A 14467-nucleotide genomic window follows, 5' to 3' on the forward strand; every position below is an offset into this window, starting at 1 on the left:
ATTATTTACAACACAGAGCAACAGTTAAGAGCACAAAAAAACTTTACATAAGAATTTCAAACTGTTCCCCAAAGGTTCCTGTGAAAAACAACTGGTCTGGAATTAAGTGTGGATCTAATGCCCACTTTTGGACATAAGTAATCATACTTATAAAGGTGGGATTGACTATATTCCATTTAAGAGGAGCTGTTAACAAAGCTTGTCTCAAATCACCTTTTCCTACCATCAGAAGTCTGTTATCATCTTCTAAGATGACATATCTAGCATGTTTTCAAACTGTTTCCTACCATGGATGTATTAAGAGAGCTGAATATACTATCAATCAGATTTCCTGTCTTGCCACAGAGAAGTGCAATTTTCTCCTCGAACTCCTGAGAAAAAGCTCTGGATCTTCACCTGCTAAAGATTCAGACCAAGCCAGAACCAGTTGTCAAACATTGTAATGTGCTGTCTGCAATCTTACCACATAACGCATAGTCAGTTGATCCAGATTTAACTGTCCGTGTCTCCACCAGTAATATTGCTTCTGTATTCTACTTGATTATTGACTCTGATCAAGGTTAAATTAAGAGAAGTCCACCACCTCAAACCTCAAACAATGGGCTGACCTCCCAGCCCATCGTTCCTTCAGTGGGCTGGTTTCAGTCATTATGCAAATATACTGTTTATAAGGTTGGGGAAACCTGCAGTCAGCTGAGACTGAAGAAGTTACTTGGATGAGTGACGAAACGTTTCTCCCACTGAAAACGCTACGTCCAGATGAATCAACTTTTGGAGACCTCAAACCTAGTTAGCTGAAATTGGACTTGTATGCATGTCACATTCCATAACAAACAGCCAGGGCTGTGTCAAATACTACAGTATTTACCTTCCAGTTGCTCCTCTGTTGCCTTGTCGGTGTCCGTCAGTCTGACCAGAGGAACAAGAGGTCCCAACTCAGGGTTACTTGCACCATCAAACAATAACCCATCTACACTGGAGAACTCGTGCACACTGTCTTCAGCTATGCCTTCTTTGTCCTCTTTAGTACCTCCTTTTAAGTATTCTTTATTCTCAAAAGTAGATTCAACCCCTAAAAATGGACCTATAAGGCTTTTGTTTTGATTGTGTTTATAAATTCTGTCACCATGGCCTTGTTCTTCACTGTGGTCAAATAGTATGGACTCTGCTTTTTCACTTTTTGAAAAATTGCCTTTAAGACCTTTGGCATTATTGTCACCTACAGTTCTAAAACCCTTTTTACTGTTATTAAGTACCTTTAGATTTTCTCTAAAGTCAAGCCCATCATGCTCCCCAGAGCCACTGACATCCTCAGCTCCACTTCCGCTATCACCATATATTGTCGTTCCTAATACACTTACCACTATCTTTTTTTCTTTCAGCATCTCCTCAATATTTCTTAAACTCTCATTTCTTACTCCCCTTTCTCTTATATTTTCTCCTTCCTTTCTGTTTAGCTCGCTTTCATTCTCCCGTATCTCATTCTTTGACTCTTTTTCATTCTCATAGTTTTTGCTTTTTGTTACATCTCTTTCATTGATCACTGATCTGTCATTATCAGTGACCATCTTAGTTACTGCTGATCTACTTTTGTCCTCGAAGCTAATAGTTGAAATGTCAAACACTGAAAATTCAGTTTTTACTGCAGCAGCTTCATTGATTTCCTCATTGAAGCCATTGCTGCCAAGGCCAGAGCCTGATCCACTGTCTTCTGCTGAACTTTCTGACAAATCCAGACTTTTGGAATTAAAGAAAAATGTTATTGCACTGACATTGTAGTTATCAATTTGTTTATCCGCCCTGGCTTCCATTTCTCCTATCTTGCTATCACTTTGAGAATGAGGAGACTTGTTTTTTTCTCCATCAGCAGTGTTTGTTTTTGATGGGTTTATGGTACTCCAACCAGAATTAGGAAGGGAATAAGTGGCAAATAATTGATCATGTGAAGACGTGGTAGAGAATTGAGGGTTTTCTACATCAGTCTGCAAAGGAACAAAAGTGGGCTCTTCAGAGGACTTGTCATTATGATGAACGATAACACCACTTTTCCTGTTTTCATGGAGGGCAGGAAAAAGATGGAAGATGGCAGGGTCTTTGCTGAAGGGTGTCTGTAATGGAGGGATTACACTGGATAAATCTCCTTCAGCAGAAAATGCCCATTCAGAGACTGTTGCAAGTGCAGGGTTGATGATAATTCCCTTTTGAGTGTTTTTGAAGCCAGACGAGGCATCAATGGTCGAGTCTTCAACCGTCGACGTGGCTGTATTTGCTGCAAAATATTGCAAAGTCAAAAAAAAAAAAAATCCAAGACAGAAAGCTTACAGAAATATCTCCTTTCATTTTGTGTTTCTCAAGCCAGCAAAGATGGAAGCAAAGGAAAGAACTGTTCTTCATTGAGTGTGCGAAAATTCTCCATAAAGGGTACTAGCAGATGAGGCACCCTGGAGATGAAGCAAAGCCTTCATTCTTTAAAGAGGACAGAGGAAAAGAACAACCACCAGAGTGCGCTGTTGAGGCGCAGAAAGAATTCAGACACAGAGAAGGAGTCCCAAAGCAGACGATAATCACCAAGCTCGAGTGGATTCAAGTAGATTACATTGAGCAAGGAAAAAACTTGACCTTCTTGAGGTATGTGCTGAAAGATTTGCAAGAGTCAAACATATTTAATTTCCGGACCAAAAACCAAAGCAAGAAAGGAAGCTGCTGATCATCACTCTAATCATCAAAGCCAACATAATTTTCCTGGCCATCATAATTACCACCACCACATTATCCACATCATGTCACTAAACAACTGATCAGAGAGCGCAGCAGTGATTAGCTACACAGCCACAGGCCATTAGAGGAGAAAAGCAAACAACCACCACACTTAAATCCAGCTTTCCACCACAGAAGAACTTAATCATGTTCCTATGCATTAAAATTCATCAATATGACAATTCACAACTGCTTTTATTAAGACCTGGAGATCAGTTTTGGTGTTTTATTTTGTCTAATGGTGTGTTTGATTGATTCCTAGAGAAGTTGTTACATCTCACCATTGAACATGGGCTGAGTCGTATGCATCAGCACTCTGAGGAGAGAGGAGGTAGTGAAGGACTTGTAAACTGAATCGGCAAGTGTGTTGCTGGGGGTCGCCGTCTTTTCTGTGATCCAGAGAGATGAGGAGGGTAGCGTTTTTGGCAGGGGCTCATTTACAGGGGCATCGTCATCTTCAGAGGGCGGCGGGAAGGCTTCGTCCACTATATAACGGACAAAATGATAAATAAGAAAAGATGGTGTAAACTGAACCTGTCTCATTCTCAATATGTCTCATAAGACACGTTGTGCCGAAACGATGTTCCAGAAGGTCTAAATGTTCTACAGTGATTATAATTTCAGGTTTAGTTCATTTTAAATGTAGACAAACAGTTTCAAACTGAAACTAAACAGTAAAAGATTTACACCACTTGGCAAGTGCCCAGCGGACTTAATCTTCTGTTTGTACCTGTTAGATTAAACTCCCTCCTCGCTCTGCGTGACAAGCTGCAATAGCAGAAACAAACAGAAAGAAACAAGAAAAGCACTTATTCTCTGATCTGACCTGGCACTGCAGAGGCAGGCGTCGTTGGAGGGGAGGTGATGATTTCCTGTGGAGAGTTGTTGACTGTGTCTTCATAGAAGACATCTGTGATGTGGATATCCTCCATAGGAGTTGTGTAGAGCTCTGGTGAAGCAGAAGGGAGGCTATTTCCACTGGCTTGCTGTGGTGGGCCTTGATCTCTTGTCTGCGAGCAAAAGATACAGTGGATAAAAGAACAGATGAAGAACTGAATTAGGTTGAATGAAAAAAATTGTTGCTGCAAGTAACAGTGAGTCTTTATGTTTGTTCAAATTAAAAGTTTTAAAGTGAAAAAATCAAAGTAAATTGCGGTATGAGCAACTACCTCATGTGGCAGCACTGACAGCGATGCCTCTTCTGTGATTTGCCGGCGAATTGCTGGCAGAGAGGTTGTCCGAACAACTGGAAATAGGAAGCCTGGTTGTTCAGTTAGCTCAGTGGTAACCCATATTGCGCTATTGCCCTCAAAGCCTGCATTAGTGAAAGGCTGGTTCATCATCTGGTCACCTTCAATCCAGTTCTGATCCACATCATGTGATTTTTTACCCTGTTTCTTTCTGACATTCTGAGAAACTGGGGCCTCGGTGGGTGTCTTCGGGGTTGGAGTGGTGCCTTCTTGGACTGGAATGTTCTGGCTGGCTTGGGTTCGGTCTGTGGGCTGGTTCTCATGATATGAAGGTTGGTTCTGGTAAACTCTGGTCTGCTCCAGTGGAATCGCCTCCACTGGGCTGTTGTCCTCTGAAGCTAAATGCATCGGATTCTGCTTCACTGGCTTCTCCCATCTGACTATGGACGAAAGCTTAAAAGAGGAATAAAAAACAGGTATGTCATGTGTATACTGTGTTTATAGGAAATTAGAAACAAAAAAATGAAGGAGTTTTACAATTTCACCTCTTCCTCCTGAAAAGAGTGAAAAATTACAGTAGGATTACTGTTTTTTCTGGTAATCCCAACTCAACATGTCCCTCAAAAAGTCCCTCACAACCTTTTATAAAGCTCTCACAGCCTCTACAAACATAATTACATTAATCTGCATAATAATTAGATGCACTGATTTTATTGCCGACAGGTCAAAAGTCAGCACTGCAAAATAATTGCACAAAATTCAGCTCAATTATGTGGTCAAGTGAAAACACAGATAGCTCAGACAAGCTTACCTCCCTGTTTCCTTCCAAATCCTTTGTGACAGCTTCAGGGTCAGAATCGCTTTCTAAAACAAGAAGGAAGGAAGGAAGAAAGGAAGGAAGGAAGGAAGGAAGGAAGGAGGGAAGGAAGAAAGAAAGAAAGAAAGAAAGAAAGAAAGAAAGAAAGAAAGAAAGAAAGAGTTAGCATGTAAAAATGTGCTCTCACCAGGAGCATGCTTGTGTGTCTTTGTACCTGGGTCTTCCAATGGCATGTCCACGATTATCTGGTCGCTCCATCGTCCTCTGAGTCCATTGGTGCAAACAGCCACCACCTGGACCACATAGCTGCTGTTGGCCAGCAGGTTGGAGATGATGGCACCCTGCAAATTTACATGTTAGACTTATGTTAGATCCTTTCAAATGGACCCTCATTACCAGGCCTCTGGAGAACTTCAAGACATGTTGGCTGTGTCCAAATTCAGGGGTAGCATGCTTCGAAGGACCCTACCCTACGTGGAGTGGATAGGTTGGGTCCTTCGAAGCATGCTACCCCTGAATTTGGACACAGCCTTTGAGGAGGTAATTTAGCCATTTAAATCAGCTGTATTGGATCAAGGAGACATCTAATACCTGACACCGGCCCTTGAGGCCTGGAGTTCCCCCACCCCTGCTCTAAGTGAATTCAATGCGAATCCTCTTGAGTCGAACCGAATGTCTTTTTACAATGAATCTGCAGTCACAATGACACTTTTAGTATCTTAAAGATATACTTAACCCTCTTAACAGTTACTAAGTATCTATTTGCATTTATCTGCCTGTTCACTTGCTTCTTTCTACACACAGTCACTCATCTTTTTTCATGTACTCTCTCTCAGAATTACCCACATGGATGACACATGACTCCTGGATGTCTTTAAGTATAAGGAAGTTAAATTCACCACCACTATCACACTAAAACAAATATGAAACTACAAGTCGACAATAAAAAAAATAATAAAATAAAGACTGGAAATGAAAATCTCCGAAATCTGAAAATCTTGTACTCTGAAATACAAATACATGGATATTGTTAGTCACAATAAGGGATGTTCAGTGACTCACTGACAGGCAAAAACTGACTGTCACCACCAACAGCAGCAGCTGAACTATGTGAGAGATACATGGAGAGGAAGAGCAGATGGTAGGAATGCTTGATTTTCACCAAAAGTACAGGAAATTACTGTAATTTCTATTGGTTACCTATTTATCAGTTTAATATTGCTGTGTGGACAGTAGATAATAGTACAAAACAACATGAAATTACACATCCAGGCGCTGTTTTTCAGCATTTTGTGGAGAGATATAAAAAGATCTTGCATACCACATCCTGGTCTCCGTCGGTCCTGTACTCCTGCTTGCGCTGGTCTTGGCCCTGCAGCTTCTGGTATGTGACAGTGTACCAGTCGATGGTTGTGTCATACACTGCACGGGGACGCTCCCAGGTCACCATGATGGTGGTGTCGTTCTGAGCATCAGCCTGAACATTCTGTGGCTCAGAGCTGCAAGCTGGAGGCAGTGCACAGAAAGACAGGTTACTAACATGAATAGCATGCAAGAAACGTTTTTAAAAAAAGAATGAGAAATAAAGAGATGATAGCAGCAACTGCAAGTAAACATCAAGTATGAGCACACATAAACGTTCCCCACATTGAGTTCTGAGTTTCTGAGGCAACTTGATATTAATCAGCTGCTGAAACTGGGAGGCTGAGTGTATGCGTGTGTGCATGGGTGGATGAATTTGTTACAGGGACAAAATAAAGCCTTTCTGAATTTCTGAAAACGTTATTTCAATTTCAAAAAGAGCTGCAAAATAAATTGCCTGCACTGAGAGAAGCAGGGCCACTGAATTACAAAGTCGAGCTGCTTGGCAACCCAAAAGACCCACTTTATTTCAAGGTCCCCTTTATGAAAATGGAGAGTGCGGTGAATTGTATCTTTTGATGATCATAATCAGGCTAGCCTTGAAGGACCACATTACAACCATAGTGGATGCAGAAGATGGGCAATATTTTTAGTGGAGTGAAAAAACATAAGATTAATAATGCAATACTTATACTGATCCCTGAGCGGTGATCCAATTTTCTCCTCCACGCACGCAAAATTTGGTATAAATTAGATTGGTGAAAAGCTTCAGAGACTCTGAGTCAAACTCTTTAAAACCTAATAAGGATGTTTTTTTTCACAATTTAAAATTATAGCATGCTGTATTGGGATGGGGGTGAATAGCATTGTATCTCAATGTCTTACTTTTGGAGACGCTGGTAAATGCGACTATTAGTGTGCACAGTAAATAATCATAAAAAAAACTTGTAAAAAGGTCAGTAAAAACACATATGATGGATAAATGGATGGCAAACTTTTCCTTTAGACTGTGATGACATACTGGGTGTGAGCACCTCCTCGACTCCAGTGTAAGAGGCAAACACCTGACCCATAAACTGCTGCTGCTGCTCTCTGAAGTTGTTCTGCAGGTAATCCGTCAGCATCACATAACCAGCCTGCTCCATAGTCATCACTTCACAAAACACCTCAAGCTGGTGGCAGACAGAAAACACACAGAGGTAAACAAAGAGAAAATGTTGCACATCTTCCTGCTAATCTCTATCAGGCTGCTGAAATAAACCAAAAGTGATGCTTCTGAGTGTTTCTCTGTGTGTGTTAAAGTGGCTTGTGTTGGTGCCAGGCTGAGGCAGAGAGGCAGCGCTGCTCTATTTTTGGTTAGCATGAATATGCCTGTGTCATGCCTTGCCACACTGTTTCAATCATGCATGCACTCACAAAACACACACAAATATTCATGTACAATACACACGCAACCATTCGCAAGGCCTCATTCCCTCTCCATTACTCTGCTGCAAAAGTGATGATTATTACACGGATCAATTCGTCAAGTCAGGGGTCCTTAAGCGTCGTCAGTCCAGAATCAAAATGTAGTAATGCTGCTGCGTCAGCCCGTGATGCCATGTTTACCGGATTACCCTGCTACAAAACCCTGCTCTGTGCAGTTTGACTTAATGTGTCACACTGCATCGCTTCAATGCAGCATTTTGTTTTATTTTGTGCAGAGATGTCAAAGACAATTGACCTGATGCCAACCTCACACAACAACCAGACACAACTGCAGGCAGTTCTGCTGTTTTGTTCATGCACATCATGTGCTGTGCATAGGGCACCAAGTGCTGGAGGGGACGCCAATACAAGATAATGAGATATATATAAATGACAGGCTGACACAGACCTGTCTCTGTATGCGAATCTCAAACCTGATCAGGTGATAAAATAAATAACAGTAGCTGAATTTCTTGCTTGTAGCTGTTTGTAGGAGTCTTTACTTCTGACTTAATTAAATACCAAAGGTCCCGAAATTTAAACACGTAGAAGCATCAGCATTTTCATGATTATATAAATAATGCTGTAATGTATATTTGAATGGTTTTATTCTATGTAGTATTTTTTTTTTCTTTTGAATAAATAATTCAGTGTTACATTTGGCCAGTTTTGGGGGTAAGCGTGTGTGTGATTCAGTGTACTTACCTGTGTTTCCGATATGGGCACAACATGCTTAAAGACAATCCATTCCACCATTTCAGTGCATGGGGGGGAAGTCAGTGAGCCGTTGTAGATGTAGTATTTGTCTGTGTTATTTGGCAGCAAGGACCTCAAGGTGAATGCCTCCACTGACCCACTCTTACCTTGCAAAAAACAACAAATAGCAAATCTTTTCTACAAGCTGCAAGAACATCTTTAACATTTTAAAAATATCCCTAAATGTTGTTCTCTGGTCATTTATAGCACTCCTTCATAATTTTTCTCAGATTCATTCTGGTTGTCGTGCACTGTTTACCTCAGCTGTATGTATGACTGCAGTCATTCTGAGGCTGTGAAGGTTTGCAAAAGAAGTCCCATACGAGTCGATGAGTCAATGAAGCTCACTTCTGTTTAATAACAGCTGCACTAAGGTGAGTTGTTGATATTCTGAACTTTTCTGTTGGTAAGCACTGTTGTTTTTGCTGCTGTTAGCTGCTGTTAGCCTCGGTCAGTTGCTGTTATCAGTGAAACTTTCTTTAAAGCGGATCCAACATTGTTAGATTTGGACACTTAACAAATAAACTCTTATACAGTTTGAGAATGTAATTTACCTGGGGTTAATGTTTATCAGAGGGGAAGTGTGATTTTATTATGCTCGAGCCTAATGCATAACTTTAGCTAATAACTAGTTGTTGTTACTGCTTATCTGGCTTGTTTTGAGTTGGTCTGGAGACGGAATGGAGTCTAAGCAGTCTCATAATTAATAGCAATAATACTGGGAGTAAATGAGCATTTCTATGCATGTTTTCATGTATTAGAGCCCTGACTTCAGCCTAGGAGGTGATGCTTCTGGTGAGGAGAAAGAAGATTGAGGTAGAAATTAAGAAATAAGAGGGGAAAAACAGCAGTGGTGGAGTAGGCAGATAAAGAAAGACATGATGAGAAAAAGATGATGAAAATATTGTAGGGTCTACCTTACAATATAAAGCGCCTTGAGGCGACTGTTGTTGTAATTTGGCGCTGTATAAATAAAATTTAATTGATTTGAAAATATGTTAAATGGTCACAAGAGTTTTGTGATCTTTAAATTTAATTTATAAGACATACTACATATGTGGACAGTCTCTAGTCACACATATAAAACATGATAAGGCAGAACAGTGATGTCTAGCAGCGCTGCTTCCTATGTACTTTTAATGGATTAATTCTTTTTGAGAACACAAAACTTGCTGTAAGAAGTAATTTCACACTATTTGATGTATATTGAGTACAACATTCTATCTGAGCTCAAAAGAAAATATTTACTGTACCTTTAAGTGAAAAATTGAAATTAGGCCTGCTTTCCCTGATTACGTGTTTTGGGTTATATTTGCTAAAACATACGCTTTTGTTTATCTCTCGATTTGATAGCTTGATATTTAATGTTCATTGTTCACAAGCTGCAATGCACTGTCCTGTAGCTTCAACCTACCAAACCTGCTGACAGTGTTAATGGCTTCCACAACAGGAATTAAGTTCTCATTATCATCCAAGCTAATCTGCAGACAAAAGCACAAGCTATTATTGAGGATCACATAGACAAACAATGACAATATTACATTTACAGTATCTGAGGAGAAACCGATTGGACCCTAATAATGACACTTTAGTTATCAGGTGATCAGGTCAGTTATCAGATCAGCCTACCTCAAATAGCACAGCTAAGGCAGCCACCCTTCCTTCTTTCTCTATAGCTTCATCCAGACTTTGGAACTCCTCTGAATTGTAACAATAGATCTGCATCTGATCCATAAGAGACACAAAAGTTATCACGGTGTAAGGTTATTGGTTAAAAAAGCCAAACTGATGCTGTGCACCACTGTCCTTTACCTCCAGAGGGTATTTCATTCCATTCAGACTGTGTTCAGACCCATCTGATGTTGCATTGCAGCGACCCCAGTGGAAGGTGATTCTGCCAACACGAAACCTGGACCTCAGCCCTCCGCCACTCACAAAGAACTCCCCATCCACATCGATTGCCACTAAAATGCACAATAGAACACAAGTTTAAAAGAGTCTCACAGAAGCCAAAAAGGCCGATCATCAATCTTGTTTAGGCAGGACTCATTACTTATATGTATTCAGTCTCTCCTAACTTCAAAGTATGTCTTTAATGTTTGACAGCCTAAGCAACAGATTAGACAGTAGTAACTTTTAATTCTGAAACATACTTCTCACCTCATAAAAATTAAAAATTTCATGTGATCAAATTTGGCACAATCACCCCTTCAAAATTATCTTCTAAAAAAATTAATTAATTAAAGAAACACTTTTTAATCCGAGTTTAGCATCAAGCCAGTTAAACCTCTAGCATATTGATCTGGTTAGTTAAGTGGGAGAGGGAATTGTTAATCAGTTTCAGCTGCGCTAGAGCAGCAACAATTTAAAAAAACAATAACAATTTTTTTGTCATAAGCACCACAAGGCTGGGCTCGAACCTACTTAGTTAAAGTGTTAGCATTAGCATTACGGTCTCAGAGAAGAATCAATATGCCAGTGTTATACTGGTTTAGGTGCTCACACAGCATACTGCTACCAAGCAGAACAATCACAAGCACGGGCTTATGAGATCAAAATCTGATACATCTGAGGCTGATTGGTTAGGTTCCTGTCATGGCCCATCAGCTGAATACTGGTGATCACCAGATCAATTGGTATATCACTTTCTACTTTGCTGAAAAATATCTCACAACATAATAAAACATTTTAATGAGACTCTGTAGGCTATACATTTCTCTCATGAAAATCCTGCCAGCAATGGAATATCTGTTTAATATGCAATTTCCTCTCAGACAGAGCAAGAAAGGATTAATTTTGGAACCATTAACATATACAGAGCGCACACAGAAGCACACACTCCCACAGCCCAGGCAGTATTGGAAAGAGGGTGATGATAGCTCAGCCAGCTTTCATTTGTTTATCAGACCAGACATCACTCCACATGTTGCCTCTCCTGCCTGTCTCTTCACATCGTCCTCATTTCATGCCTTCCCTCTCTATACGTTTTCCCTTTGCTCTTTTGTCGCCTCTTTTCTTTTGCTCAGTTTCATCTCTGCCTCTTGGCATCGATCTTTCTTTCTCCACACGGTCTCCCTCTGCTGCTGTCCCTCTAGTTGCATCGCTCTCAATTACTTAGTCTCTTTCTCTTCATCTTCCTTTGACTTGTTCTGCTTTAAATCCTAGCTGCGCTCTCCTTCATTAACCTCAGAACTGTGAATCATTTTTTTTGTGGTATTTAGAAAGTTAAGCTTATTTCCACAGCCAGAGATTAAGATGTTGTAATTTCGAGCTCCACGAGTATGTCAAAATCATTGCCGTAAATTGAACTGACCATATATTGTATCTCTACCTCATGTGCTCGCTACTTTAATACTTTAATAAGCTGGTGAAATAGTTCAGTAGAGATGAACTGGCTTGTCGTTGGACAGGACAGAATATTTTTTTAAAGAAAATTAAGAAACAGCACTGGTTAAGGTAAAAAGATAGATGCTGGAAATTATACGTATTAGGGTCAAACACAAACAAAAGCACACAAGGGACAGTAGAGGGCTATCAACATACCAGTCTTCCCGTTGTTGTGAATGGTGGTAGACTCTGCTGTCAAGCTGTTCCAGCCCTCTAGCTGTAGATTCTGGTACTGCAGCCTAACCTGGGTAAATGTCTCGTCGATGTCCACAGGAGACTGTCTGGGACTGTTACAGGATGGATACTTCTTACCCCACTTGCGCTGGTTTAGGGTACCTGTATACAGTATGGAGAAAGTGGATTAGTGCTCATAAAAGCTATTAAAGTACAACTGTTACCACCAGACAATATTCACACGAAAGGCAAGGATTACACCTGTACATTGTGGTGTCACAAAACTAAAAGGTAAAAATACTCAACAAGGTCTCATATATCATAAAGGTAAAAAGTAATACTAAAAAAAGACAAAAAACAAATCATCTGATATCACCAACACGTTCTTATCCCATAACGTAACATACGACGCCATGTGACAAATGTCGATATGTTACACTTTCGGCCATCCAACCTGTCTGTATGTTACGTGTTCGGAAACACGAGAACCATTTGGAATGAATCTACAGATGTATATTTATTTTCTCATCAATAATCGCTTTGGAAAACACTATCTAATACGATTAAGATTGTGGTTAAGGTTAGGGATAAGGTTATGGTTGGGTTAGGGCTGGAATAAACAGCTGGAACATGTGTTACCGCCAGAAGTGTCATTCTGTTGGATTCCATCCACAATCCGGTGCTCCTCATAGGGATGCGACAGGTTACCTTTCACGTTTCTATGGGATGCCTCGAGACGTGACAAATCGTTGGTAATGTTATGCGTTGAGAATGAGAACGGTCTCATACCACTGTTAAAGGTATTATTTTTCATTTTTGGCTGATCATTACAATTTAAATGAGTGCTAGAATAACAACTGTACAAAAACAGTAGTTAATAACAGTTGTTACTAAATGTAACTCCTGTTCTGTGAGTAGGCACAAGGCCACTTACAAGTTTAATCACTGAATGTGTGGACCCAGAAGAAAGAAACCACTTCTGCTTTGTGCTAAAAAGAAATCTTCCCTTTAATGTACAGTTCAGTATATTGCACAGTAATGTAATGTGTACAGTACAGTTTAGTGGTCCATTCAATTAGAATGTATTGTGTCAGTTTCAATTTTTAGTCAGTTCAGAGCAGACGGTCAAACTCAACAGTAACCAATTGGCATCAGTCAAACTTTATGCTAGCATTTTAATTACTCTATATTTTAATATTGATGTGCTGTGGTTGAAGAGATGTCTTTTTTTAAACAAGACTGTATTTTTCACATATAAAGATTAAAAATAAAAACTAAACAAAAACACATTTGTAGTGAAAAATGCAACATGAATAATCCCAATGAGGTAAACCAAAAGCAGCATTCCTCTTTTTTGAGGGAAGGAGTTTTATGCTAATTTTCACCAGCTCAAATGTCTTTGTGCTGTGAATTATTATTTATGAGACCCTGTCAGAATGTACGTATATGATGATTTTCTGAATTTATCTACTGCATGACACATACTCCGCATTTAAATCCACCTGTATAATGACTGTTTTCTGCTTTGGCTACATTTGCTTCATATTCAACATTTATTTAATTTTGTTCATGTCTGAACTGCACCTTTGTATTTATTAACAAGATATATGTGCAAGTGGTTAAAACATTACTTGTTATGTGCAACTTATATATTACTAGTCATGCATTCAGGCACACACAAGTACATGTTTCTGCATAAATAAATGTTTTAATTTATTGTGCATCCAAATCCATGACATTTACTCAGTTCCTCCAGGCATATCTAGGGAAACGCTCGTTAAATGCATTTATTATGCTGACTAAACTTACTGAGCTTTCTGCAACGCTGATAAATACCATAAAAGATAGTACTGTAAATATCATATTTTACATAGGTTTTACAATAACAACTGGGACTTTACTTCATTCTTTTCAATCTGATCCATTTAAAAAAAAAAAAAAGATGAATGCATCAAATATGCATCTTTACCAATAACAATTGAGCAAAGACCTATTGTGAGAATTAACATTTCTGCATAATGAAATTGCATAACTAGACGCTTCTTTTCTAAAATATAATCATTAGCATGTGTATACTTAGTATAGTATAGTATACAGTAAAGACAATAAGTCTAACGAGGTCAGAGCAGATGGTTTAACTGTAACTTGTCACACATGACCAAACAGCTATTGGCTTTACATTCCTGCTTGCGTGTGTGAGCATGTGTGTGACGGAGAGAGCGTTGATCGAAATCGATCGCTGTGATCCTTGTTTCGCTGTGCCCTCTTTCAACAGCTGAATACGGAGGGTGAAGGCAGGTGCTTTTTTTCTATCCAAAGATGCCACATGTACGATAAGCAGTTGTGTTACTTTTTCCTCTAATGCTGTCGCCCGGGGACACAGCTAAAGCGACATTCACTCTGCTGTTTTCCAATATAATACAAAATTGAATTTTTCAAACCACTGAAGGGGATTCAGTCACCAATCAACAACCCATTTTTTACAAGCTGAGATTTGTGACCCAATTTGTTTGTGCACTGACCACTCAGAAACCCAACACACAACAGCATCTATCTC

At 39.7% G+C, this 14467-nt stretch overlaps 1 protein-coding gene across 2 annotated transcripts in view; it reads right to left on the reverse strand.

The window, feature by feature from the left end:
* ptprz1b (protein tyrosine phosphatase receptor type Z1b) overlaps nt 1–14467 on the reverse strand; it is a 68458-nt gene that overhangs the window by 10228 nt on the left and 43763 nt on the right. For both annotated transcript variants that reach the window (XM_004568861.3, XM_004568860.3), the window contains exons 3-14: nt 11893–12072; nt 10162–10313; nt 9979–10074; nt 9764–9830; nt 8299–8456; nt 7148–7298; nt 6086–6270; nt 4979–5105; nt 4759–4811; nt 3927–4400; nt 3584–3767; nt 3039–3242 (exon numbers count right to left, since the gene is read on the reverse strand). In XM_004568861.3, coding sequence (XP_004568918.1) covers nt 3039–3242; nt 3584–3767; nt 3927–4400; nt 4759–4811; nt 4979–5105; nt 6086–6270; nt 7148–7298; nt 8299–8456; nt 9764–9830; nt 9979–10074; nt 10162–10313; nt 11893–12072 — 2031 coding nt within the window. The remainder of the gene's footprint in view (nt 1–3038; nt 3243–3583; nt 3768–3926; nt 4401–4758; nt 4812–4978; nt 5106–6085; nt 6271–7147; nt 7299–8298; nt 8457–9763; nt 9831–9978; nt 10075–10161; nt 10314–11892; nt 12073–14467) is intronic.

The sequence above is a fragment of the Maylandia zebra genome, linkage group LG17 (assembly GCF_041146795.1).
Source record: "Maylandia zebra isolate NMK-2024a linkage group LG17, Mzebra_GT3a, whole genome shotgun sequence".
Lineage (NCBI taxonomy): Eukaryota > Metazoa > Chordata > Actinopteri > Cichliformes > Cichlidae > Maylandia > Maylandia zebra.